Below are 27119 nucleotides of genomic sequence, written 5' to 3'. Positions count from 1 at the left end.
AGGTAAAAGTGTGGTTTTCATTTAACACAGTAGCAAATGTTCCTCTTTTCCTGAGGGAAAATATTATCAAAATATTCCATTTTTATAAAACAACTCTTTAGGCACTGAAGTTTTCATGGAGGTGATATAGAACACTTTAGTAAAAAAAAGAAAAATCACTAAAAGGTATTTGTGAGAAGAAGTACTTTTAGATATACAAATCAGAGAAGTTAATCTAATGATTAACCTATCTAAAACAACCTAAAAGAATATTTAATAACTATGAATATGAAAATATATAGTGACTTTTCAAAATGCCTTTCAGTTTAGTTATTCTCACATGTCAGGACAAAATTCAGATTTACCAGTTAAGCAATAAATTCATCATGATGTGTAGCTCTGCAGTACATAACTTCTAAAATTCAGTGCATCTTATTATTACTACAGGAGGGCTTTAAAATAATTACTGTAAGATAAGTTGATGTTTTCTAAATGAAAACTGATAGAAGATATAATGTTCCTTATTATTCTATCTACTGCCAAAAGCATGGCTTCCTTAAGGTCTATACTTCATAGTTAAGCTAATAAAGAACACATTTCTGAGATGAAATGTCAGGCTGCTTTAAAACTTACCTTTTTCTTAGTTGAGCTTTCTTTTAAACAACAACAGTATAAAACCACTGCAGGTATGTAAATCAGCAAATCAGCAATTAAAACTGAAAAAACAAGCAATTTTAAGCATGAACCCATTTGGATCTACAACCACCCATTAACTGCCTCCCTTCCTCCAACTTTGAGAATGCTAGTAACACAAAGTTCCTACCCACTATCAGTAAGTCCTTTACACAATTAGCCCTTCTCAATTTCCTTCACCTGTGCCTAATTCCAATTGCTGTGTTACAAAGGAGTCTCTTGGCTCTAACAAATCCACACATTTAATCAATTAGATGTATCCAACGTTCTCTCTTTGGCCTTACAAATTAAGAATACCCAAAGCAAGGGAAAACAACATTTTTTCCCTCAATATCTGTATACTTCACACTTCAAATTTCCTTGTGCGAAGAATAATTCAAATTCAGTGATGCATAGGAGAATCTTTTTAAAATGTTAATATTTATTTAAAATATATAAACTTTTGCTAATGCATAAAAAGAGCTTGAGAGGCCCTGGTGAGGAGGAAACTGAAAAAAATTTTTAAAAAGGCAATTCATAATTCTGAATGTGCAGTCCTTTTAGAACAAAGAAAAATACGTTAAATTCTTCAACAGTATAACATAGCTGTCCAAAGAGCCTATCTTTTTCTTGTACCTCACTAAATACAGTGCCCAGAAAAAGATAAGTGATAGTAAACTGACAATATGAGACACATGCAATCTATGTTCAGCTCCAGATGCCACATTTAAGATGACACTGACAAACTGGAACATACCCAAAGGAGCACAACAGAAGCCTCAAAATCATAATAACATTCAAACTGGTCATCTAAGAAATAGCTAAAGTATTTAGGAATGTTTAACCTGGAGAAGGTATGACTTGGAATGTCTATAGGATGTTATATATGTAAGGGATCAGACTTGTTCTCTGTAACCCAAGGAAATAGAACCTGGAATGACAGGTGGAAGTTCAACATAAGAATGAAATTTTTAATGATTGGGGCTCTCTGAATATAGAATAGGCTATCTATAAAAGTTGTGAATTCTGCACAAATACAGGTATTGGTTCAAAAGCTGAATTATTACATGGTGAGTATACAGTTCAGAAAGAATTAAAGCATTGGAGAGGGAAGAGTAATGTGGGAGAGAGAAAAACAGGCAAGATAGATTATCCCTTGGGCCTGAGATTCCATGACTGGCTGAACAGTAAAGAGAACAAACTCTGAATAAATTTAGACTAATAAAGGAAAAGTAACCAGCTAGCATTAAAGTCTAAGTCATGTAAAGCTTTTACATAAATCTAAGCTTATTACTTTCAAGCTCCTAGAACAGCACATACAGATGCTCAATAAACAGTGGTTGAGCATATTATTTAATTAGCAACAATGAGCAACAATACAATGTATGAGATACAACTGTAAGGTTTACTTTAAGAAAAAGGTGAAATGGATTTGGAATTAAAATATTAAAGCAGCCACCTAAACAACTAAAGCTTCAATTTATAGCCATCTGAACTCAGGTAAGCTATTTGCCTCACTTAACTGTGCCTGTTTCCTTAGCTTAAAATAAGGATAATAATAGTATTTATCTTATTTGGGTGTTCAAAGAATTAAGAGGAAAAAAAAAAGAATTAAGTGAGGTAATAAATGTAAAGCATCCAGAATTATTCCTTTCTACCCTTTTGTTTTTTAGCTCACATATATATTTGGTCTTGAATCATATATACATATATGTATATATGTGTAGTTATACAATTTTATTTTTTAAGGCTTAACAGATGTATTTCAAATACAACATGTTTTGTAGGAGTCCACAAGCTTTTCATCTTTGAAAAATGACTTAATTTTTAGGGTACAAAAATTCTGTCCTTCAAAAGAAATGTCCAAGGAAGGTTTTTCTATAGCTTCCAACTTACTTCAAACCTTTTTCTTTTCTTTTCTTTTCTTTTTTTTTTTTTTTGTCTTTTTCATGACCGGCACTCAGCCAGTGAGTGCACCAGCCATTCCCATATAGGATCCGAACCCGCGGCGGGAGCGTCGCTGCGCTCCCAGGGCCGCACTCTCCCAAGTGCGCCACGGGCTCGGCCCCAAACCTTTTTCTATAGCTTCAAACATTCACTATTTGACTGCTCCATGCCCCACAAGTCAAACCTGACATGAGTGAACCTCTTGATGTGTTCCTATCTTCCCCGAAAGAAAGTTTAAAAAGTTCTTCGTAAATGCAGACCTCTAATGCAATTATCTACCACAAAAAAATCTTTAAAAAGAACATTTCTTTCTTCACTTGATTAGCTAGGAGTTAATCATCTGTAAAATCAAATAAAAAACCACAAAGCATAACACTGGGGTTCCTTTTTACTCAAGATGTTTACTCAAAACGACAACAATTACATCCTTAATAGTATAATAAAAGGAGTGGAAAACAGCAACACAATTAACAAAAGGGTAGATGCTAACTAAACCGAAGATTTTTTTAAGGGCTCTTTTTAAGGAGGAGGAAGGATTAGAAGCTTGGGGAAATCCAAAATTTAAAAAAAAAAAAAAAGTGAGAGAAAAAATAAAGTGAAAAACAAGTCTTGAACTGCAACCATTCTGCTAGTCAACAGCGTGTCTCGGGCTGTAGGAACAAGATCGTGATCGTGATCTGTATCCACTATAATAAGGAGAAGGTGATCGTCTTCTGTACCAGAAATCAGTCTTCATATCTGTTATACCCACGATCATATCCTCTCTCATAGTAAGAATGTCAGCGTCTGCCGCCACCTCCACCACCACCATGAGATGGTCTGCCCAGGTAGATACCTGGTGTAGGTGTGTGTGCTCTCTTGGCGATACAATAATCCCCACAAATTCTTCTACCATCCAGCTCTTCCATTTGTCCTTTCCATAGCCTCCTTTGAGTCATCTATCCTTTCAACATACACAAAAGCAAATCCTCACGATCGCCTAGTTTGCTGATCATAAACCACACTGACACCACTCAATGGTCCATACGGAGAAAATACTTCACGAAGACCTCTATGTTGTGTACAATTTGAGGCCAAACACTCCAAGTCGGGTGTTGGGATCTGGATTCGCTCTGCTGCCTGCAGGCCTTCTCCGGTTAGACACTGGAGGACGACTCCGGCTCCTTCATGGTCGGTGTTCTGGTACATGAGCTACTTCGAGATCACCTCCTATGGGAGTGAGAATGGGATCTGGATCTAGGGTAAGTCCATGATAATGCCTCCTGGACCTTGACCTGGATTTTGATCTTGATCGAGAATGGGATTCAGAGTGTTGGGAAACCCTGGGTGGACTACGAGATCCTGACCTGCTCTCCGATTTTACAGGAGCAGGAGTTCCGGTTGGAGATTTTGGCTGAAAGCGAGACTCCTTCATAAGGCTTGTCCCATCTTCAACCTCAAGGCTTTTGCCTTTAGAGACGCAACGCCTGGCAGTTCCAACAGAGACGCGGCCGCTCATCTGCCCTCGACCTTGATCTCCTCTGCATCTCTCTGTGGCCAGGCACTCCTCAGAACTAAATAAGGGACAAGTCTCGGCTCGGGGGCCAATGGCCTGCCTAATCCACCCGCTGACTGGACCGTGGGGAGGAGGAAAGAGTCGGCAAGAACAGCTGCCCCACCCCACTCCTACTCTGTCGCAGGCTCCAGCAAAATGTCAGCAAAGCCCCAGAAACTCAGCTATACAATTTTAAGGACAGTAAGAACAATAACAGTACCTTCTATCAGTTTGTCTAAAATTTTTAAAACAAATTTTATACTGAATACCTATTAGTCTTTTTACCTGTTGTACGCATGAAGAGCTTATGTGCCTGACTCTCGTATCCACGTGATGTATGGAGAGCAATCCAGTCTGGATTTATAAACTTTGCCCTGCAAATCAAAGCATATATACATGCACTTTATTCCTCATCACTTTTAGCAATAGAACATGTGAGGACATATGAATTTATTTTCAGAATTGGCCATTGCTCTTAGAAAGTGATAGAGTCAATGTTTAAGCTTTACTCTATTTAATCATGTGAAACTGACTTAAGCTATAAACCAGCATCTGCCTTGCTCATCTTCCAACAAAACCATGTAAAGTGTAACCAGAAGCCCTACCTTCACAATTCTTCCAGTGTAAAAACAATCTGATATATCATTTTATTTATTAAACACATACTTTGTGAAGAACTATAAAATAGTATCGACAAGAGGATCATGTTTTACAATTTATAATCTTTTTAGTTATCATAACAATTGGCTAAAATAAACAGCTATTAATCATAAATCATTGCATAAAACTAAACACAACTGTTAAATGAAATTTTCAATCACATTACATTACTCTGAACACTGCAAAGTATAACTGATTATTATGATGTTTGGAAACTTATTTTCAATCCATGAAGCTTATTATTACAAAATATGAAATAGTGTTAAAGTTGAAATAATAAAACAAGAAAGATGAATTCAGGAGGTACTCCGAAGAAGCTCCTCAAATTTTTGCTGACACACTTCCATTTCTTTAAAGGAGGAGGAATTCTAATCCTGATCTTAAATCATAAGTGAAGTACTACAGTAATTCTAGTTTCTATCTTGACACACCAGTCATAATATGATTTGGACCTATATTGTTCATTTACTTAAGCAATCCAGAAAAAAGATTTCCTATGCACAACTAACCCATATTAGATATATTTCTCAGTAGTTCATGCACAATTGGTAACATCTCTACTTCAAAACAAAGCTAGGATTTGTGTTTCTTTCTAGCTTGTCCTCCAAAGAAATTACAGAGATGTTCAAACTCTGATAGTTACTGTTCTTATAACCCATTTTTAATCTATAATACAATAGTAGCTACATGTACTCTCTCCTCTATTCAACAAAGCCACATCACACTGTTTCTTACTATATCTGTTAAGGGCATAAATATTTAGAGTTACATTAGGGAAGAAAAACTTACACATATGCACATAAAAGACTATGATAAGCTGTAAGAGGTGGGTAATCCAATCCCCAGTACTGTAAATTGTTATCACTGCTGTTAAGATACCTGACAAAAAAGAAAAAAGAAAGTACCATTCCATTAATCAATATTCAAAAACCAGATGTACAACTTGACATCTATTTTAAATCGAGCTTAATAATTTAATTATTAAACTATTAAAAATCAAGCCATGACAACAGACACAAACCAGGACTGTCCCAAACTAGGTTTTACTGTCACCTTATTATCAATAGACTTAATCAGTGACTCATGCAACAAAGACAATTTGTGTCTGTCAGTCTAACAAATTAGAGAAACCATATAAAAATCACAATTTTAAAAAGTAAGAATTGAATGTCAAAGAACACAAAGATTTGGCTTATGGAAAGAGAATAACTTCATGGAACAGGTAGGCTTTGAATAAAACTTTATCTGAAAATAATTCACCCAACATGTAATGACAGCCCACTATATGCAAGATTCTGAAAATTAAGGAAGAAAACTCGATCTAATACTCATAAATTAATAGGCTCATCCAGTTGGCCAGAATGTGAAGGAACTATATACAACTACTATGACTCAGAAATAAAAATTAAGTTTATATAAATGAATGTCTTAATCATATCCTTTATGGATAGACAGCTTCTTCCATCTAATTTGTTTTCTCAGTCATAGGAATAATTTACAATAATACAGACCAAACTATATAACCCAAATAACCATTGCTCATAAGCCTGTTTCAAATGGGTCACATTCCTCAACGTCAGTCTATTTACTTTGGAATTTAAAAAAAATTTTTAAGTTAGCATTCAATATGATCTCATTAAATAAACAATTATTCATCTTCAGAAGGTCTGCTCTTCTTAGTGTTACATAAAATGTAGGTTTGTATGGAAGGGTTGGGGATTAATACAGTGATCAAAGCACACAAGACAGCCAAGAGATATGGGCATAGGGTACTACATACAGTATGATACCAGCTGGTGGCAGTTGCCCACTCCAGCAAAAACATCCACATGAACAATACTGGGTCCTGAATCTGGCTCAGACTTGAAGCCAAGAAGCAGTAAGTCCAAGAATCTCCAGGTTAGTTGGAGCCCCTTTTGACAGCTTGAATCTGGGATACTGGGCCAAGCAAACAGTGGAGACCAAAGGACCCACATCTCTAGATAAGAAGGCTTAAGATAGGCATCAATTGTGTTATTCTCAAATTCATGTTACACAGACAAATCAGCATAAAGTTTTATTGTATCTGCCTCATAGAGTTATTGAAGCAGTACGTTAAACATGTAAATCTGTTAAGTTACTGCCTGACACAAAGTAAGTGCTCAATAGCAGTTTCGATTGGCCATTAGCCACAAAACTATTGGGATGGATAAAGCAACGGAAACACCATCAAGTAATTCAAGAATCACATTTTGACCAATACAACTTGATTTGGTTTACAGCTTCTTATAAGACAAAAGATACTTTTCAGTTACTTTAATCTTGAGATCCACTGGGGATAAGTAAAAGAGGCATTGATAGTAATATGTAAGCATGCAAAGATAAATACTAACAATAAAGTCACTTGGACTGGGAGGAAAAAATGATAGGACAATTGTGTTCCCCATTCATATGGAAATTCATAAATAAGAAAAAGGCACGGAAGAAGAAAGCTTAAAAGGGTTTCAAGTAGGGCCGGCCCCGGGGCTTACTTGGGAGAGTGTGGTGCTGATAACACCAAGGCCACGAGTTCAGATCCCTAAATAGGGATGGCCACGTAGCTCACTTGGGAGAGCGTGGTGCTGACAACACCAAGCCAAGGGTTAAGATCCCCTTACTGGTCATCTTTTAAAAAAAAGTGTTTCAAGTAAAAACAAAGCAACTAGTTGATACTCCCGCTTTATATACTTTAGATATACCTGAAAAGTTGTATAAACACTATTTATACATTGAAATGTATTTTCCCACTGAATTCCCATGTAATCTCAGTGGATGTTTGTCAGTAAAATAAAATTGGCTGCCACAAGTTCTAAAGTTACATTCAGGAATATTACCATTAATTTCAAGTTGTAATTTTTTCTAAGATAAAGTCCAGTCATTATGGATATTTTTGCTTTTACATTACTGGTGGGACTGCAAAATGGTGCAGCCTCTATGGAAAATGGTATGGAGGTTCCTCAAACAATTGCAGATAGATCTACCATATGACCCAGCTATCCCACTGCTGGGAATATACCCAGAGGAATGGAAATCATCAAGCCAAAGGTATACCTGTTCCCCAATGTTCATCGCAGCACTCTTTATAATAGCCAAGAGTTGGAACCAGCCCAAATATCCATCATCAGATGAGTGGATACGGAAAATGTGGTATATCTACACAATGGAATACTACTCAGCTATAAAAACGAATGAAAGGGCCGAGCCTGTGGCGCACTCGGTAGAGTGCGGCGCTGGGAGCGCCGCGACGCTCCCGCCGCGGGTTCGGATCCTATATAGGAATGACCAGTGCACTCACTGGCTGAGTGCCTGTCACGAAAAACCAACAACAACAACAAAAAATAAATTAGAAATATTTAAAAAAAAAAAACAAAAAAAAAAAAAACGAATGAAATACTGCCATTTGCAACAACATGGATGGACCTTGAGAGAATTATATTAAGTGAAACGAGTCAGGCACAGAAAGAGAAATACCACATGTTCTCACTTATTGGTGGGAGCTAAAAATAAATAAATAAATTCACACACACAAACAAAAAAAAAAAACCAGGGGGGAAGAAGACATAACAACTGCAATTCCTTGAAGTTGATACGACAAGCAAACAGAAAGGACATTTTTGGGTGGGAGGGAGGAGAGGGAGGAGGGAGGGAGGTTTCGGTAATGGGCCACAATAATCAACCACATTGTATATCGACAAAATAAAAAAAAAAAAAAAGTTTTTAACTTGGAACAGTTTCAAAGTTACAGAAGTTGCAAGACTAGTTCAAAAAACTTCTATACATCAAAACGTAAAAATTCTGTACATGGCAAAAGACACTACAAGAAAAATTCAAAGGACAGGAAGATGTTTACTTTATACACCCATCACACACACAAGTAAAATGATTAAAATGTAGAATACTGTTGTGGCAGACAGACTTTAAGGTCATCCCCATGAATCCCATCTCCTGGTATTCAGTTCCCTGAATGTACAACCTCCTCCCCTTGAGTGTGAGCGAGACCTGTGATTTGCTTCTAACCAATAGAATATGGTAAATGTGACAGGATGTCACTTTTGTGCTTATGTTTTACATCTATGTGAGATTCAATCATACTAGAGGATATGCTAGACAGATTTCCTCTCATTGACTTTGAAGAAGCAAGCTGCCATGTTTTCGTAAGTGACCATATTAGAGCAGCCACATGTCAAGAAATTGCAAGCGAACCCTAGGAGCTGTGGGTGGCTTCCAACAAGAAACCAAAGCCCTTGGTCTTACAGATACAAGGAAATTAATTCTGCCAGCAACCTGAGGGAACTTGGAAATGGATCCTTCCCCAATCAGGTCTCTGATAAGTCTGCAGCCAAGCTGATACCTGGCTTGCAACCTTCTGAGACCCTGCTAAGCTGTGCCTAGACCTCTGACCTAAAGAAACTGCAATTTTCTAACAATAGTAACATTTACTATTATTTAATTTACTAACAGTAACAATATTGTTACTTACTAACAATAGTAAATGTATGTTTAAGTAATTACCATTTGTGGTAATTTGTTACACAGCACAAAAAATTAATATAACTTTATTTTAAAATCCTACAAATTATTACAAAAAAGATAATTGATCCATTAGAAACATGGGGAAAAGATATGAACAAGCAAGTTTGAGAAGAAATATGATGATCAATAAGTATATTAAAAGGTGCTCAACATTACAAGTACTCAAGGAAATACAAATTTTAGAAATCTGATATTATTAAATGTTAGTAAAGCTATATGGAAAGAGATAGCCTAGTGTTGATATCCATTAAAACTATCTACGTTAGAGATTCTGTTTCTAGGAATCTACCTAGAAAAAGACATGTGCACATGTACACGAGGAAAATATACTTTTATTTAATCATTCCCCTACTAAGAGATATTTAGAGTGTTTCAGGTTCCTCTTCTATTTGAAATACTCCAAACTCTTACTAGGTAACAGCTAACCTATTAATAGAAAGTTCAATTTAAAGTTCTTGCATGAAACTCTCTAATAAAGGAGTTATATAAAAACAGTGACCAAAGCAATCAACAGAGTAATATGAACAGTGTATATAGTCAGTTTCTAAAAGAACAATCTACCAGCCATCCAGTACATCAATAAGTAATGTCACTGTTACCAGATATGTTCAATAAAAATGACATGTGAATTTTTCGGAGTTGAAAACAAATCCTACAATTGTAGGCTTCTCCCCTTTGGTCCCCTTTTCAACTCCACAAATTTAGCCATCTACTATTGCCAAGGCTCTGTTTTTACCTATAGCTATAATCATAGTGATCTTTAGTGAAAGAAGCAGTGAATGAGGGAAGAGGGGAGAAATATTTTTAGTAATGATGGTATTTCCACAGTTTATGTCCAGAGGAGTTTCTAAGACATACAGTGTTTTATCAAAGTTCTAGTTCAGTAGTATATCCCAGCTAACTGAATATATGGGTACCTTTCAGGACTATGAAATTTCAAAGATAGATATGCAAGGCAATATATAAGAGGCATCAGTATACAGGAGATGAAGAAAATAGCATGTTTTCCTTTTAAAATCTTTAAATAATTTATATTAACTATCAAAAAGAATAAAGGGCCGGCCTGTGGCTCGCTCGGGAGAGTGTGGTGCTGATAACACCAAGGCCACAGATTCGGATCCCATATAGGGATGGCCAGTTAGCTCACTGGGTGAGCGTAGTGCTGAAAACACCAAATCAAGGGTTAAAATCCCGTTACCGGTCATCTTTAAAAAAAAAAAAAAAAAAGAATAAAATCAAGTTAAAATTATCCATACCATTGTTTGATTGGTAAATTAAAAGTGATTTCTTGCCAGTGTCTCTGAGCTTCATAATCACCAAACATAGGAGGTTTTCCAGCACCTAAATAGAAAGGTAAAAAAGCAAAACAACAATGTACTTTAGCATATTAGTAATTTTTATTTCCTTATAAAAATTTTCTAAATTATAGAGACGGTGTAGGTTAGAGAAAAAACACAGTAGTTACCGAAAATGTCAGAGAGATGAGGTCTGAATCCTAGCACTGCTAGCACACAATGACAGTGTGACGTTGAGCAAATTACTTAACCTCCCTAAGCTTCAGCACATTAAAAACAGGATCAATACAACCTACCTAGAGGACTACTAGAATAAATAAGACAATGGATATAAAATACCCAGTATGGTGTCTGGCACACAGTAAACATTTAATAAATAGAAACTACTGTTAACATTACTTAGTTAAAAATTAATTATAATATATCCAAGTGTATTTTTACTTCATGAGAAAGACTGTCAACTATACTGTCCAACAAATATAAAATAATGAATATCTGCATTTTACAAACTAAATATAAATAACTTAAGGTCAAGTATAGACCAAAAACAGATTATATGTTACAAAGACATTAGTAAGGTCAGGTTGCTGTCAAATGCATTATATAAAAACTGTTGGTTTGTAGTTTAATTTTTTTAATTTCAAAATTGCAAACAAGGGATAATGGACCTTTAATAACTAACACATGATCGTGCCTACTATGTACCAAATACAACCCCATGAAATGGGCATTATTATTATCTCCACTTCACAGCTGGAAAAATTGAAGGAGACTGGCTCCATAATCCATGCTCTTAGTGCCTTTCTATAATGTGTTATAACCTTAAGTAGGTTATTATCCTTAAATCACAGAAAATGATATAAGGTATTTCCATTTACTAAATAGTAAACACCCACTCAATATTTAATTAGCAGTTGACCACAAAATTATGAAAAGGCTCAAAGAGGTACAGTATAGTCACAGGTTTCTAAATCAGCAGGTAAGGTGAAAATCACATATAGTCAAATATACTCATTACTCCATTGAGAAGGTGTGCCACATCGAAGAATGACATATTACTCACTGAAATCCAACCCACATTTTCTCCAGCTTTGGAACGCTACATTAAGTAGACTGCTTGCATTTAACACCTATATTATACAAATATTCCTTAAATGCTAGAATCGCTATCCAAGGAAATACTCCCACTATGAGATAATCATGAAAAAAGCAGATTAACATCTCTGTAGCATAGACACATTGAGTGATTGGTGCAGGAAACTACCTACAGTATACACACACATATACACACATACCCCTCTGTCTCTCAAAATGAACAATGTCTTGTTCATTTTTGCATTGTCAGGATGTATAGCACCTAGTAGATTCTCAATGACACCTAGTCGATGCTCAGTAAATATTGATAACAGCAAGGATGTTGATATAGTATGTGTGACACTGCAAGGATTTTAAGCGCAAAAGAATTGAGTTGTGAGTCCTTGATTTTCTACTTACTGGAGTGCAACATTCCAATTAATTATGCCGAGACTACTTTAACACGATGCCCATATATTGGTTCTTGCCCAAAAACATCCTTAAGTTACTGTCTGGCACTTTCAAAGTCTAAGCCTCTGTTCATGCTGCTTACTCCCTATTCCATATATCTCTTCTATCAACTCATATCCAACCTTCAGGAATCATCTCAAAGCCCAAATCCTCCATGAAGCCAATCTTCCCTTACAAATGAAAAACATTTTGAAAATTAATTAAAGACTTGTCATAATGCTTATACTTTTAGTATGGTATGTTTTATTATATGACTATAGTATTTCTTAATGCTACCCAAATAAAAATTTTAGTTCCTATAGACAGATAAATTGATTTTCCAGAGTTTGAAGGAAACATATTCCTGGCATATAGTACATTAAAAACTTACTTAGGGGGCTGGCCAGTTATCTTGTTGTTGGTTACAGCATCGTGCTTGTAACACCAAGGTCAAGGGTTTGGATTCCAATAACAGCCAGCCGCCAAAACAAATAACCGAATAATCTACAAAAAATTTTTAAAAAAACAAACAAAAAGAATGCCCCAATGAATGAACTGCATTTTTGCATGTGTATTTTATAGGGGTGTATATGTGTGTGTGTATCTATTTTAAAGAATACAAGCACTGAATATGGCTTCTCTTTTAGGGGGGAAAAAGTTGATTTTTATTTTTTGTTTGTTTTTGATCCACTGGGATAATAAAAGTCAAAAACATCTTAAGTAATCTTCTATACCTAAAAAATCCAACTATCTAGATTTTCTGAAATTGCTCTAGACTTGTGGTCAATGTGGAAAAATTTATTACCATTCTCTAACAAATAGAAGAATAGATAATGACTCTCTTTAGGGTTGGGAAACAAGTTTCTATCCAGAGTCTGACCTACTTCAATAAATTCAGCTGACACTGGCTATGAAATTAGTACTTAAGTTTTTAAAACTGCTAAAGTGCCCTTAAAGCAAACCAGAAGGACAACCCAACTATACCTATGGGAGCTTCACTTGGGAAGGGCAAAAAGGATTCCTTCCACAGTGATTAATTCTACAAATCCATCTACATGAGATTCAGAATTACATAAAGAAAACACACTAACGTATATTTACAGAGCTTCAATTGCGTCTCAGGAAAACGGGCTGAAGCACCATTTAAATGTTCATTTTATTAAATGTTGAACTATTCAGAATTTTGTTTGAATTTAAAGAACAAGTAGTTTTTTCAATTAACAATACATGCTGGGCCGGCCCCGTGGCTCACTCGGGAGAGTGCGGCGCTGGCAGCACCAAGGCCGCGGGTTCGGATCCTATATAGGGATGGCTGGAGTGCTCACTGGCTGAGCGTGGTGTGGACCACACCATACCAAGGGTTGCGATCCCCTTACTGGTCAAAAAAAAAAACAAAAAAAAAAACAATACATGCTAATTGCCTTTATATTAAAACTTTAAACATTCTAAGAGAAAAGAATTTGGCTAAAACTTTCTACAGTAAAATCCCCATTTGTATGTTCCTGGCAAGAATGTGTAAGTTCTTACAAATAGCAAGGAATGGGTAAGTTGAGAGAAACTAAGCAATTAAATAGAACACAGTCATACTTTAACAATTATTGATACGTGGCAAAAACTGATTCTCTATGACCTTCTCCTCACAGAGAGCCTATACAGCTATGGGGGAAAAAAAGATTATTAAAATAAAATAACCTATACTCTGGTTTCTCTTCAGATCGCATAAATCTTTCGCCTTTTAAAATAAAATAACCTTCCTCAGTTAAAGCATTGAAGCATTGTTATTTGCTCTAAAGACATGAGTAACACTTTAGATCAAGTACTGAGGAATTGTGAGTCTCTACAAGAAATGATACTAAAATTAGATTTGTCTGCTCCCCATGGATTGTTTAAAAGCAACAAGCACCCACAGGTCTTGAACCCTACCATTGTGATTAGACAGGTAGGAAATCCAGCCTGAGGAAGTAACTGCTTGAGCTAAAGCCAACCAGAGTTAATAATAATATGTCAATACTGGTTCATAACTGTAACAAATGTACTGCACTAATGTAATAGGAGAAACTGTGTCTGTGTTGGGGAGGGGATATGGAAATTATCTGGTCTATTTACTTAGAAAAATAAAAAATAAAATTAAATTAAAATAAAGGCAACAAGCAATATTTATTTAATATTTTTTAGGTCTGAGAAAATTAATTTACATACGCAGCTCTAAAAATGTAACAGGTATGAATTTTTTAAATTTAAATCACAATATACATAAGCAATTTGCCTAAATAACATATGAATTTCCAAAAAAGAAATAAAGCATGAATACTTTAGTAGAAGTATTCATACAGAAGCTAACCTGAGCTTCTGCACTTGAGTGTGATGGGGGTTCAGGACATGCAACCCTAAAATATGGCACCATGGCATAAAGAATATTTAAGGTGAAGGAATCTGAGAAAGAGCAGGTACAGGAGTGACTCTCTAGCCTTCCCCTGAACGAGGTCAAGAGACCCTCATGTGAGAGGTGCCTCCCCTAAAACGAGAGGAAAGGCGCTTCCTTATCTCCAAAGACAAAAGGATACCCAGAAGAACCAAAACAAACAGGCTTGGCCAAGATTTCCCCAGTTAACTACTCTTATGTCATCCCCCTTTTGTCCTATTTTTTCTACAACTTTCCTCTCCCTAGTATAAAAACACTCTGATTTAACCATTTCTTCAGGTCTTCATTTCCTTTTGAAGGCTTCTTGTCACATAAAACTTATATTAAATAAATTTGTAGGTTTTTTCTCTTGCGAACCTGTCTTTTGTTATAGGAGCCCCAGTAGAGAACCCGAAGGGTAGAAAGAAAAGATATTTTTCATCTCCTACAAGTACTTCCTAATTACAATCTTAAAATAAGATAAACCAAAAGCAAAAAACATGTTAAAAACAAAAGTATTTTAATAAACAGAGCAGAAAAAAATCTCAAGGGAATCATAAATGTTATATTAATCCTCCCAGCCTCCCATAAGACAGAAGTTCTTCATATATAAATGCTAAAAATGTTATATTCTTTATGATGGGGTTGAAAACTCTCCCAGAATCACCATTTTTGTGTGTGTTAAGCATTTTTTATTTTCCTTATCTGAAAAATAACAAAAACATATAATAGCCATCTACAAAAGAAACCTACGAATATTCTACTAATGTGCAATAACAGTACTTTTCTTATACAGTAACCCAAAAGTAATCTTTCTGTTGACTTTCTTAGTGACAATTTAAGAGCAAGGTTTAAAATAAGTAACAGGAATCCTGTTTTAGAGATAAGAAAAGTAACTGAGTAAACTCAGACTTCATGAGAGAAACATTAGTTTAATAGTAGATGTAAATTACAGACACAGAAAAGTATTATATTTATTGTCCCCTTCTGAATTTACATTAAGCATTTGATTATATACACCAGCAATACTGAAATAGTGTGATTTTAAAATTTGTATTATTTTACCCTATACACTGATTTTACTTCTTTCCAACTTCACTTCATCATAAACAGTTCCAAGAAAATACCTCATCATAAACAGTTCCAAGAAAATATTATCTGTCAAAATTAGAAGACATAAGGAAAAATTAGAAGACAACCTATAGGATTGCAAACTAAATAATCACCATGATCAGAAATGAAAAGAGGATGACTTTCCAATGGTCTAATTATGAACAGAAAGCAAAAGTAACATAAATTACATGTTTTATATAATGAATTTATTTTTAATATTCTATCATTCTTAAAATTTTTTTACACATTTCTCCAACAGTCATTAATTTTTTATAAAACAACTTTAAATTGGGCTTTTCCTCAGCTCTTCTTCCCCCATTTCAGCTACCAAACTACCTTCCTCCTTCCATTCACTCACAAACTTCCTGAAAGTTGCTATGTCCATTTGATAACTACTGTTCAGTTCTCGATTCATTAGTCTGACAACTAAGAGGCTCAAATGTCCTCCTATAGATTCCTTGTCTATTTTAAATGATCATCCTACTTGACATGTCTAGACCTTCACAATGTTGGCCAGTCCTTATTTCTTAAAATTCTCTGGTTTCTTGGCTTCCAGAATAACAACCTCTCCAGGCTCTAATCCTACCTCATGATTTCTTCTCATCCTCCTTTAATCATTCCCCCTTCTCTGTGGTGGTTATCAGTGGTTAAATCTGTTTTCCTCCTGCACTATAGATGCTCCCAACCCTGGAACTTCTATCCCTCAACTCCTGGCCTCAACTATCATCTGTATGAACCTTTCAAAAACATCAGAATAACCTGTGGAACTTTTAAAAGTACAGATGGGACTTGGGTTTCCAGCAATACGGCTGACTCAGAGGGACCAAAAAACACTTCCAGTAAAAATTCCAGATAACATTAAATAAGTACATATATGTTATATATATTATATATGAGGGTACTTCAAAAAGTTTATGGAGGGCCGGCCCGTGGCTCACTCGGGAGAGTGCGGTGCTGAAAAAGTTTATGGAAAGATTCGTATTATCTTTTAATTCTATTTTTCTATGAGCTTTTTGAAGATCCCTCATATATAAATTTTATATATTATATATATTGCTATATATATTATATTTATATAAATTTTACAAATATACATATATAATTTTAATGTATGCTGAAATATTAGAGTATATAACAGTATAGCAGTAGCATAAGAGAATTCTTTAGAGACCAGAAACAAAAACAACAAAAGTGTAGACCCAGAGAAGTAAGCATTTGCCCTGAGGGTATCCAATAATCTTTGGTAGCCTATAGCCTGGCTGCAAAGGAGCCCTTATGTACTGCGTAAGGAGACAAAGCCTGCGGCCTGAACAGGTAGGAATTCAAGGTCAGAGAACCCTCTACTAGGATTTTAAAAAACAATGCCTTTGACAGATGGTGAAGATAGTACTGATGTCTGCCTTGGCTCTTGGTAGTATAGGAAAAAGGGAAAAGTCTATGAAAATCCCTAACCATAAGCCTGCATTCACCCAGTTTGGGGCCTAAATTCACACCAAGTATATGGCCCAAAGAAACCTTCAGTTGACAACTTGGTTTGACTTTTGTTACTACTAGTGCCCCAGGTGCTTAGCAGGAGGCAACACAAACCTTCCATGGAGAAATGCACAGCAAACTAAGGCCTCAAAGAATGTTCACAATCACTAAACTCATGAAGAAACAAAATATCATAAGCTAGAGTCAGCAGAAATGAAAGGCTATGAAATCAGACTGAAGATATTAGAATTTTTAGATAGGGAATATAAAATAAACATGGTTAATCTGTATAAAGATATAAAAGAAGACATTTGAGAGTATGTCAAAGGAATAAGAGACTATCAGAAATGATCGAAAATACCTGAAAAGGAACCAAACAGAAATTTTGGAAATAAAAAAATATAGTAACTGAAATTTTAAAACTCAGTGGACAGTTAAAAAACAGATTAAACACAGCTGAAGAGAAAAGTAGTGAACAAGAAGGCAGATGTGATGATTATAGAGAAAGCAATATGAAGAAATAATGAGATAGAAAATGTAAGAGATTATGAGACACAGAGGATACAATGAAAAGATCTAACAAATCTATTAAGAGTTGCACAGGAGAATAGAAAAGAAAGACATTTGAAGAAATAACTGAGAAGTATAAAGCCAATGAAGGGAAGAAATTGTTATCTATTTTATTCTCTGCTACATTACCAGCCCTTGGCACATAGTGAGTGCCCTATACATATCTCTTGAATTAATAAATGACCAAAGATCTGACATAAAGTCATGCGCCACATAACAACATTTTGGTCAATGACAGACCACATATACGAAAGTGGACCAACGAGATATAATGGCTATGTCATATAGCCTAAGTGTGTAGTAGGCTATACCATCTAGGTTTGTGTAAGTACACTCTATGATATCTGCATGACAAAATTACCTAAGGACACATTTCTCAGAACATATCCCCATCATTAAGTGACATATGACTGTATATCTAACCAAAGTTCTTCTACAAGGAAGAAAAAGAATGAGAAGAGACAGGGGCTGAGAAGTTTCTACAGAGAGAGGATACCATTCCCTAGAGACAGAAATCCCAGAAAATGCTAAGATGATAAATGTTTTTAATATGTACACCTAGATACATCATAGTGAAACTGTAGCGAGAAAGAAAAGACAAATGACCTACAAAGAAATAACAATTAAAATGATAGCTAATGTCTGAACATCAACAACAGAAACTAAAAGACAATGAAATGAGACTTTCAAAATATTAAGAGAAAATAACCGTCAACACAGAACTCTATACCCAGCAAAACTTTAAGACCAAAAGCAAAATAAAGACATTTTCAGAAAAAACTTGAGTTTGCTACCAGCAGACCTTCATTAAAAAACCCTCCCAAAGATGTACTTCAGGAAGAAAGAAAATGATCTCAAAAGAAGACATACATTAAGAAGGAAGGATGAACAGAAAATGATAAACATGGGGGTGAAACTAAATAAATATTAATGTGGAAACACAGCATTAATGTCTGATTCGTAGGATTAAAAATCATGAAAAAACTAAAATTCTAGACAACAACATTTTAATTTGGGAAGTAAGGATTTGTAACTGTGATTAAAACATTCTAAGGTCTTTGCATTGTTCAGTAAGAGAACAGAAGTATTAATTTTAGACTTTGAGTTAAATATATATCTGAAAAGCTCCAGACTAAGCCCTGAAAGAACAAAATAAAGTATAGCTTCCAAATCAGTAGAGCAGAGAAAGTAGAACTGGGGAGGGGAATTAGTTAGACAGATCTAAACATAGGGCAGAGAATAAAAGGACAGAAAAAGATATAATAAGAAAAAACTAAATTAAAGAAAATTAGTAAAGCTATATTAATTTTAGAGAAAACAGACTTAAATTTTTTTTTTTTTTTTTTTTTTTTTTAAGATGACCGGTAAGGGGATCTTAACCCTTGACTTGGTGTTGTCAGCACCACACTCAGCCAGTGAGCGAACCAGCCATCCGTATATGGGATCCGAACCCGGGGCCTTGGTGTTATCAGCACCGCACTCTACTGAGTGAGCCATGGGCCGACCCGAAAACAGACTTTAAGACAAAAGCATTACTATAAATCAACAGGGACACAACAGTGATGTCATGAAGTTCAAATCATAAGGAAAAAAATTTTAAATCACCTAGTATACAAAATATGCAAACAAAAATTAACAAAACTACAAGGATAAACTGCAGCTCTCTCAATAACTGCTAGATCAATTGGGCAAAAATCAGTAAGAATATAAAAAATTGCATCAATACAATAATACTGAGATAATAAATATGCAGAGCATTAAACTAGAGAACACACATTCTTTTCAAGCACACCCAGAACATTTAAAAAAATTGACCAAATAAGCCCAAGTGTCAACACATTTCAAAGAATTAGTACCATGAAAAGATTCTCTCTCAAAAATGCAATTAAATTAAAAATACCAAAAAGATAATTTTTAAACCTATTTACAAAATTTTAAACATACTTCTAAATAACTTATGAGTCAAAGCAGTAATCACAATAGAAATTATAAAATATTTCTCGTGTGGTGGTACTTTAAAGGAAATTTATAACTTAAATGATTTTATTAGAAAAGAAGAGATTCCTCTTGGAGGGTAATTAAAAAAGAAAAAAGAAAAGAGAGATTGAAACTTAAGGAGCTAGGGCCTCCCGTGGCTCACTCGGGAAAGTGTGGTGCTGATAACACCAAGGCCATGGGTATGGACCCCTATATAGGGATGGCCGGTTCACTCACTTGAAGAGCGTGGTGCTGACAACACCAAGTCAAGGGTTAAGTTCCCCTTACCGGTCATCTTTTAAAAAAAAAAAAGAAACTTAAGGAGCTAAAGCATCCAATTTAGCAGTTAAAGAACAAACCCAGACATACCACTGAGAGCATCAGCAAAGCTCAAATTTCTTCTTTGAAAATACTAAGATCAATAAACCTCTAATAAAACTTATTTTTTTAACGAAACAACATTAATTATATAAGAAATGAAAATGGAACTATAACCATTAATACAGAAGAGATAAAAAAAAGTAAGAAAACATTTACGAATAATTTTATTCCAACACATTTTAAAACAGGTGAAATGAACAAATTCCTAGAAAAATATAAATTACAAAAATAATTCAAGAAGAAATAGAAAGTCCAAATGGTCCTATAACCATTAAAGAAATTAAATCACCAGTTAAGTATTTGCCCATGAAGAAAATTTCAGGCCCAAATAGTTTTACCAGGAAATTCTACCAAGCACCCAAGGAACAAACAATTCCAATCTTATATACTATTTCAGATTTTACAGAAAGAAGGATCTGGAGTAACAGGAACCCTCCCTTTTAGAACTGCCTCAACACTAGAAAGGCTTAGAATGAGTAATATAGACAAAATTTGCTCTAGGAATTGGGGTAAATGTTTTCTGGTTCATCTTTTGCAATTGCTTTGTTCTAGATCTGAGAGGTTGGGCGTGAGCTTCCAGAGAAACTGAGCAAAACAAAACCTGACTACTTTGGTTCTAGCCAAAAAAAAAAAGGAGTCCTGCAATTGACCCAGCCTAGTTCACCAGAGAGATGCACTGGAGTATGAAGCCAGAGCCTAACTCTAGTAATAAAAGTGTTCTCTGTGACCAACTGAAGATGGATTTATGTGTTCCTGTGTCTCTGGCCAAACTCTCTCAAAACGTACCTTTTTTTTATGACTAAAATGCTCAAAGACGGTGCCAGTGTGGTCTTCCTACCGTCGGTCTCTCCCAGCTGCCTGTAGAGTTGTCTTTAAAAATAAAAACATCTGATCATGTGACCTCCCTGCTTAAAAACCTCTGCAGCCCAAAGGTTAAAACCCTCACATGCTAGTTTGGCTCACAGTACGGTCCCAGTTTATTTCTACCACCTCCCCTACCACCGTATCTCCATCTTACCATGCATCCTGTGTTCCACTCACACTTACATCCTCACCATTCCTCAAAGAACTTGGCCTTGGTTCATGCTATTTCCTCTAACTAGAATACTCTCCTCACCTTTTCTTCTGCCTAGTAAAATCCTCTGCTCTATTTGAGAACAAACTTAAATGTTACAGTCTAAGTTTTCTCATCTGAATTAAGTCTCGTGTTCCCAATCTACTATGTTTAAAATACACTACATTTTAATGTACTATATATTTACATGTCCGCCCTACCCACTAGACTGTGAACTTCTCTAGAGAAGATACAATTTATTATTCTTGGTCATCCTAAAGACTTGATCACTAGCAAGACCTATTTTTGCTGTACAGCAGAAACTTAATAAATATTTTGGGGTTAAATGATCTGATGTGAAGATCGAATAAGAGTTAAAAACCATAAATTTGCTGATTATATTCCTATATTATTACAAAAAAAAAATTCATATGCATTATCACAATAATCCCCACAACAACCCTGTTAAAGTACATATTAATACCCCCACCATGTAGAAGAGGTACCTGGGGCTCAGGGAGATTAGATAACTTCCCCAAGATTGGGCAGCTAACAGGTGAAAGATTTGGGCTCAAGTTTACTGCTACATACAAGTAATTTTACTTTCTCAATATTCCTCAAATTCATTTCACCATCTTTTTTTTTTAGTGGCTGGCCAGTAGGGATCCAAACCTTTGACCATGGTGTTATTACACCACACTCTAACCAACTGAACTAGCCGGCCATCCCTCCATCTTTCAACATCTTTCATCCCTCCTCTTCTTTCTCAGAAGCCACAGAGCAGGGTAATAAAAGCTCTGACTTTGGAATCAAATACAACTTTATTTGAATCCCAATTGTCATTTATTGGTTGTCTCATTTTTCATTTGTAAATTAGAGATATTGCCTTTAGTACCAAGTACTAAAGAATATAATGTCCAGAGTATCATACTCAAAAACTAGTAGCTCTTCCTGTTATTATTGTCTCACCTGTCTCTTTACCTACAACTTCTTTTTCCTACAATCCTTTTTCACTACCATAAAAGTTATTTTTCTACAACCAAATAATTTGCTTAGCCAATTGAATAACCAAATCTCCAGACACTCCCTCCCCATCTCTTTTGTTCCTTCTTTTTCTGCTACTCCAATACTGTATACTTATAACCATGCTCTCTGAGGCTACCATATCTTTTGTTTGTTTTTTGTTTTCTTCTGGGAATCAACATGCATATCTTTTTGTATGGCTGGGTTTTTTTGGGCAGCTGGCCAGAATGAGGATCCAAACCCTTGATCTTGGTATTATCAGCCAGCTGCAACATATCTGCACATGTTCCTGTTCTCTAGAATATTTACCCCACTTCATTTGCCTAGCAAATTCCAACTTATTCTTCAAAGCTTGAACTCAAACATCTTCTCTGAAGTCTTCTCTAATGTGTCCTGATCATTCACTTTTCTGTTACCTTTGCATCTCATACATATATAACCATCACATGATACTGTGACTACTTATTTTTAAACTGCTAGCCCCTTGAGTATTGGATATTTGCCTAACATTTTTAACAGGTAGTACACAGTGCATGGAACATGAGAAGTGCTAAATAAATACTGCAGAGTTCAATTTTATCCCCATCCCCACAGTCTCCAGAATGATACTCCATCAATTCCCCCTCCCTCATTCCCAATCTTATTCTGCTCCACTGATCTCTTCCTTCCATTCTAGTAATATGCCCTAAAGACAAAAAAAGCCTCCTTTTACTCTGCTTCCCCCTTAAAGCACAAGCTCATTTCTCTCTTCAATGTCTAATACATAATTGTTTAATTTGTCCTCTTCCTGGCTAGAATACATTTTTATTTTTTTACATCACAAAGTTCATGCTTCTATTTAGCTCTTATACATATTCTTTGTATTAGAATTAGATGTTTAAAAGTATTTTCTCATAAAGAATATTTTAAAAATTATAGAATTCTTTTAAAAAGTATTTTCTTGACCATACAAGTAAAGTCTGAAATTCTTCTGTCCCCGTCAGAAACCTGTAAACTGTTCTCCCACAAAAAAAAACCAATAAAATACAAAAAAACCTATTCAAAGAACATTTACCTATCTTTTAAACAGTAAAAATGTATTACCTGAATAAGAATTAAGAGAAATTGCCCACCGTACTGTTAGTCCTATCAAGACCACTACTGTCATCAAGTACAATTTTTCCATTGTTCTTCGAACTCAGGGAGAAAAAAAATAAGACCAGTGCCAGAGTACTTTTAACACACAGGCAGTCACTTCTTTTCTTGTTCAGAGAAATGTTATATCTTCTTTGGAATTAGGAGTTTGAGAGGATTTTAATGATACTTCATTTCCAAACAGTCAAAAGTTGATTATGTCTATGAAGAAGTAGCCTAGGGAGGAAAAAAGATACCAAGATTTAGCTTAGCATAGTACCTGTAACAATAAACCCATTAAACCAAGGAGAAAGATGGAGAATTGGGGAAAGAGTTGGGGGGAATATGGATGGAAAGAGGTAGTCTAAAGTTCCTTATTCCCTAGTCCTCTAGTTGGGAAATACCTCAAAAGGTAGCTCTCCTATTAAATGGGACTCAAAGTGTCTAAAGGTATAGTAAGGATTTGCCCTCACAAAGGAATATTTCTGAGAGAACAGAGACATGTAGATAGTAGCACAGATAATTCTATCTAGAGCACGTTTACCTGCAGATAAATATAAGACTGCAAAGGTAGACAAAGGGGTAAATTATCTTTGGTACAGAAAGAGGAATTTTATCTTTATAATGTAGTTTGGGAAGCCTTCCACTAAAGTAATTTCTATGGTTTGCCTGTTACTTCTTTCCTTCCAAAATAGACTTGCACTAACCACACCAACCTTCAATCTTAGAGAAATCAACCTTTGCAAAAATCAGTAAGAATAGCCCCGAATCTTAAGAGAAAATACAAAAGCAGTAAAACTTAATTAACTATTTACATGGTTTTTTTTTTTTTTTTTTCACTTTTTACCTCAGGTTGGAGGTTTACAAGTAAACCTCCTCTTCTGTTTGAAAAATGATAGGCCATTATAAATACAGGATATACTTTAAATACATTCAGAAGAATATAATTAATAAATCAACTGAAAAATTGAGGGGCAAATTGGCACATTCTGCCCCTTGGGCTAAAATTATTTGCTTACTTAAAATGAAAACATCAAGGGACAACTTCAGAAGTAAAAAGTCTAGCATCTCAATCAGGTAGAATGACTCAAAACATTTAGGAAGCTATGTAGCTCCATTATTCAAATTTAGATTATATAAATTCCTTTTCTCTTTCCTCCCTTCTACTACATTCACCTTCAATACTTTCACTATTCACTGGAACTTACTTCTATCACAGAGCAAGATAAGAGAAAAAATCAAATTAAATCACTTTCTGATATCGATTCTGGATTTGACACAGGTTACAGGCCATTATAAACTATTCAAATTCTTTTGTAGTCTAACTCAAAAAGCTCCTTTCATCAACATACTGCACTGTATATTCCAGAATTGCAATACAACACTCTATTTTCTGCTGAGATATTATGTTTAAAATCTATTATACAAACACTAATTCTCAAATTTGAAAACATAGCTTAACTAATATTCTACCAAGGAAATTGAAATCATTAATATGACCAAGTTAAGTGTCCACAGTTGCAGGTAAATATATTTAAGTACTTCCTCAGGAACCTTAAGTAACAAAAGTAAGACTACCAGGGCTGACCAATTAGCTCAGCTGGCCATAGTGCAGTGTTGTAACACCAAGGTCAAGGGTTCAGATCCCCGTACCAGCCAGCCACCAAAAAAAAAATTTAATTTAATTAAAAAAAAAAAAAAAAGACTGCCAATAACACTTATACCACATTATCTTAATGAACTTATAAAGAATATAATGCTTAACTGATATCATGCGGATCAAGTTTGTTAAGAGCACACGGTGGAAGGGATAACTAACAGGCAGATGAAGAAATCAAATCCAAGAAGATGTGGACAGCATCTATGGATGAACTAAATCTAACTCCAGAAACCATAACAGAGATAAATTTACATGAATTCAAAGTCCTGCACTTAAATGTGAGAAGAAAAAAAAAAATCAATGGCATGTGTACTGAATGGGAGGCAACAGATAACTGATGATGATTATTAGTTCTATGTGGACCTAGAACTGATGATCAATGACACGGCATTTTGATTAAATATTAGAAAACTTTTCTAACAATTAGAGCTGTCCAAAAACAAGATGAGCTTCTTCTTGAGAAGGGAATTCCTCTTTAACAGGTTCAAACAGAAGCCGAGCCACTACTTGACAGTAATATTTGTAGAGTGTGAGAATATATGGCTAATTCTGATGTGCTTTCTAAATCTGACTTTGGAAGAAACTTGTGTGTTTGAATTAATAAAAATAGTGACAATACAAAAGAAGGTTTGGTCTCCCCACATGTTGTTCCCCCAATTTCCAATGGCTTCCTAGTATTGCCACACTTGTAGGGCTTCTTTGATGAGTGCCTTGGGCTGAATGTCCCCCCCCCCCCAAATTAATTCCCACTGTAACTGTTGAGGGTGGGAAATCCTATTATGATAATTGAAAGGTGGGGGCCTTGAAGAAGTGACTAGATTGTAGGACCATACTGTAGTGAACGGATTAAAAATGGTGGTCATGAGCATGGTTTGAAGGGCTTTAAAGGAGAGTGGATGAGGTTAGCCTCTCTCTCTGACCCACCATTTTTTGCATTGTGATACCCTGCTGTCACTGTTGCCACCGCCAAGGCCTTCACCAGCTGTGTTCCCTGTACTTTGGACTTTCCAGCCTCGGAAACTGTAAGCAATAAATTTTGTTTTCTTTATAAAATACGCAGTTTCGTGTATTTTGTTATAAGCAACAGAAATGGACTAATACAATGAGTAAAATGGATAGGACTTCCCATCTTCCACAAATGGTTTATGCTAGAAGCTAAAGGACATCAAAAACATCTTTTGCATACATGTATTACACTTAAAATAAAACCTAAAAACCCCAGCTACAAGACCCTCTACTATCTAACCCCTGCCTGCCTCTCCAACTTCATCTCCTCCCACTTTCCCAGTCTTCCCTCTCTTCCTAGAACCTGTCAAGTTCATTCCTCTATCATTTCCTTTCCACTTCTGTCCCCTCTGCTTGGAATGCTCTTAACCCAGCTCACCGGCTAATCTTCTGTCATTCATGTTATATCTTAAGTTACCCCCTCTTAAATATCATATCTGACCTCTCTACTAGTTTCCTCCCTTTAATGTTTGTACCATTATCTCCTTTAGTTTTCTTCCTCTTTTCACTATCAGAAACTATATTTTGACACAACATGGAACAATCTCACACACATAATATTAAGTAAAAAGGCTAGACAACAAAGAATATATATAGCATGTGGTTCCATAAAAGGCTCATAAATAGGCAGAACTAATGTAAGGTGTTAGAAATCAGGAAAGAGATTACTTTTGGGGACGAAAGAAGGGATGGTGATTGGGAGGATCTCCAGGGAGGTCTTCTGAGATGCTGTGAATGTTGTTTCTTGATTTGAGTGATGGTTAAAAGCCACACTTACTTTGTAATAAATCAGCAAGTTACAATTTACGATTTGTGTACAGTGTTTTTCTGTACGGATGTTATAGTCCAATAAAAAAGTATAAAAGGAAATTACATTTATTTGTCAACTTTAATTGAAGCTCCATGTGAGCAGGGGTCCTCCTGTCTTAGTCAATACTCCGCTCCCCGCATTTAGAACAGTGTTGGTAGAAAGCAAGTACCCATGCAGTATTTGCTGAATGGAGATGTGTGTGTGTGTGAAGAGGAGAGGTACTTAATTTTACAGAGTCCTTGTGGTTAGATACCATGTGAGACTTGTTAACTGCTCTCTTCTTTCACAGTAAAAAGGATTCTTCCCGACCTTTTCCACCTGTAAAGCAAGGTCAGTAACTTTCTAACCCATCCATACGGCATGAAGCTGCCACGGA

General features: G+C 35.4%; 1 protein-coding gene across 1 annotated transcript in view; it reads right to left on the bottom strand.

Annotated features, from left to right (window-relative positions):
• Nucleotides 1-27119, bottom strand: part of ALG6 (ALG6 alpha-1,3-glucosyltransferase) — a 55400-nt gene that overhangs the window by 27758 nt on the left and 523 nt on the right. The window contains 5 exon segments of the mRNA XM_063104067.1: nucleotides 613-695; nucleotides 4418-4506; nucleotides 5582-5671; nucleotides 10600-10684; nucleotides 23238-23504. Coding sequence (XP_062960137.1) covers nucleotides 613-695; nucleotides 4418-4506; nucleotides 5582-5671; nucleotides 10600-10684; nucleotides 23238-23319 — 429 coding nt within the window. The 5' untranslated portion in view covers nucleotides 23320-23504.

Source organism: Cynocephalus volans, chromosome 8 (assembly GCF_027409185.1).
Source record: "Cynocephalus volans isolate mCynVol1 chromosome 8, mCynVol1.pri, whole genome shotgun sequence".
Lineage (NCBI taxonomy): Eukaryota > Metazoa > Chordata > Mammalia > Dermoptera > Cynocephalidae > Cynocephalus > Cynocephalus volans.
Note: the sequence above shows the minus strand (reverse complement) of the source record. Positions and strands in the feature narration are given on the sequence as shown.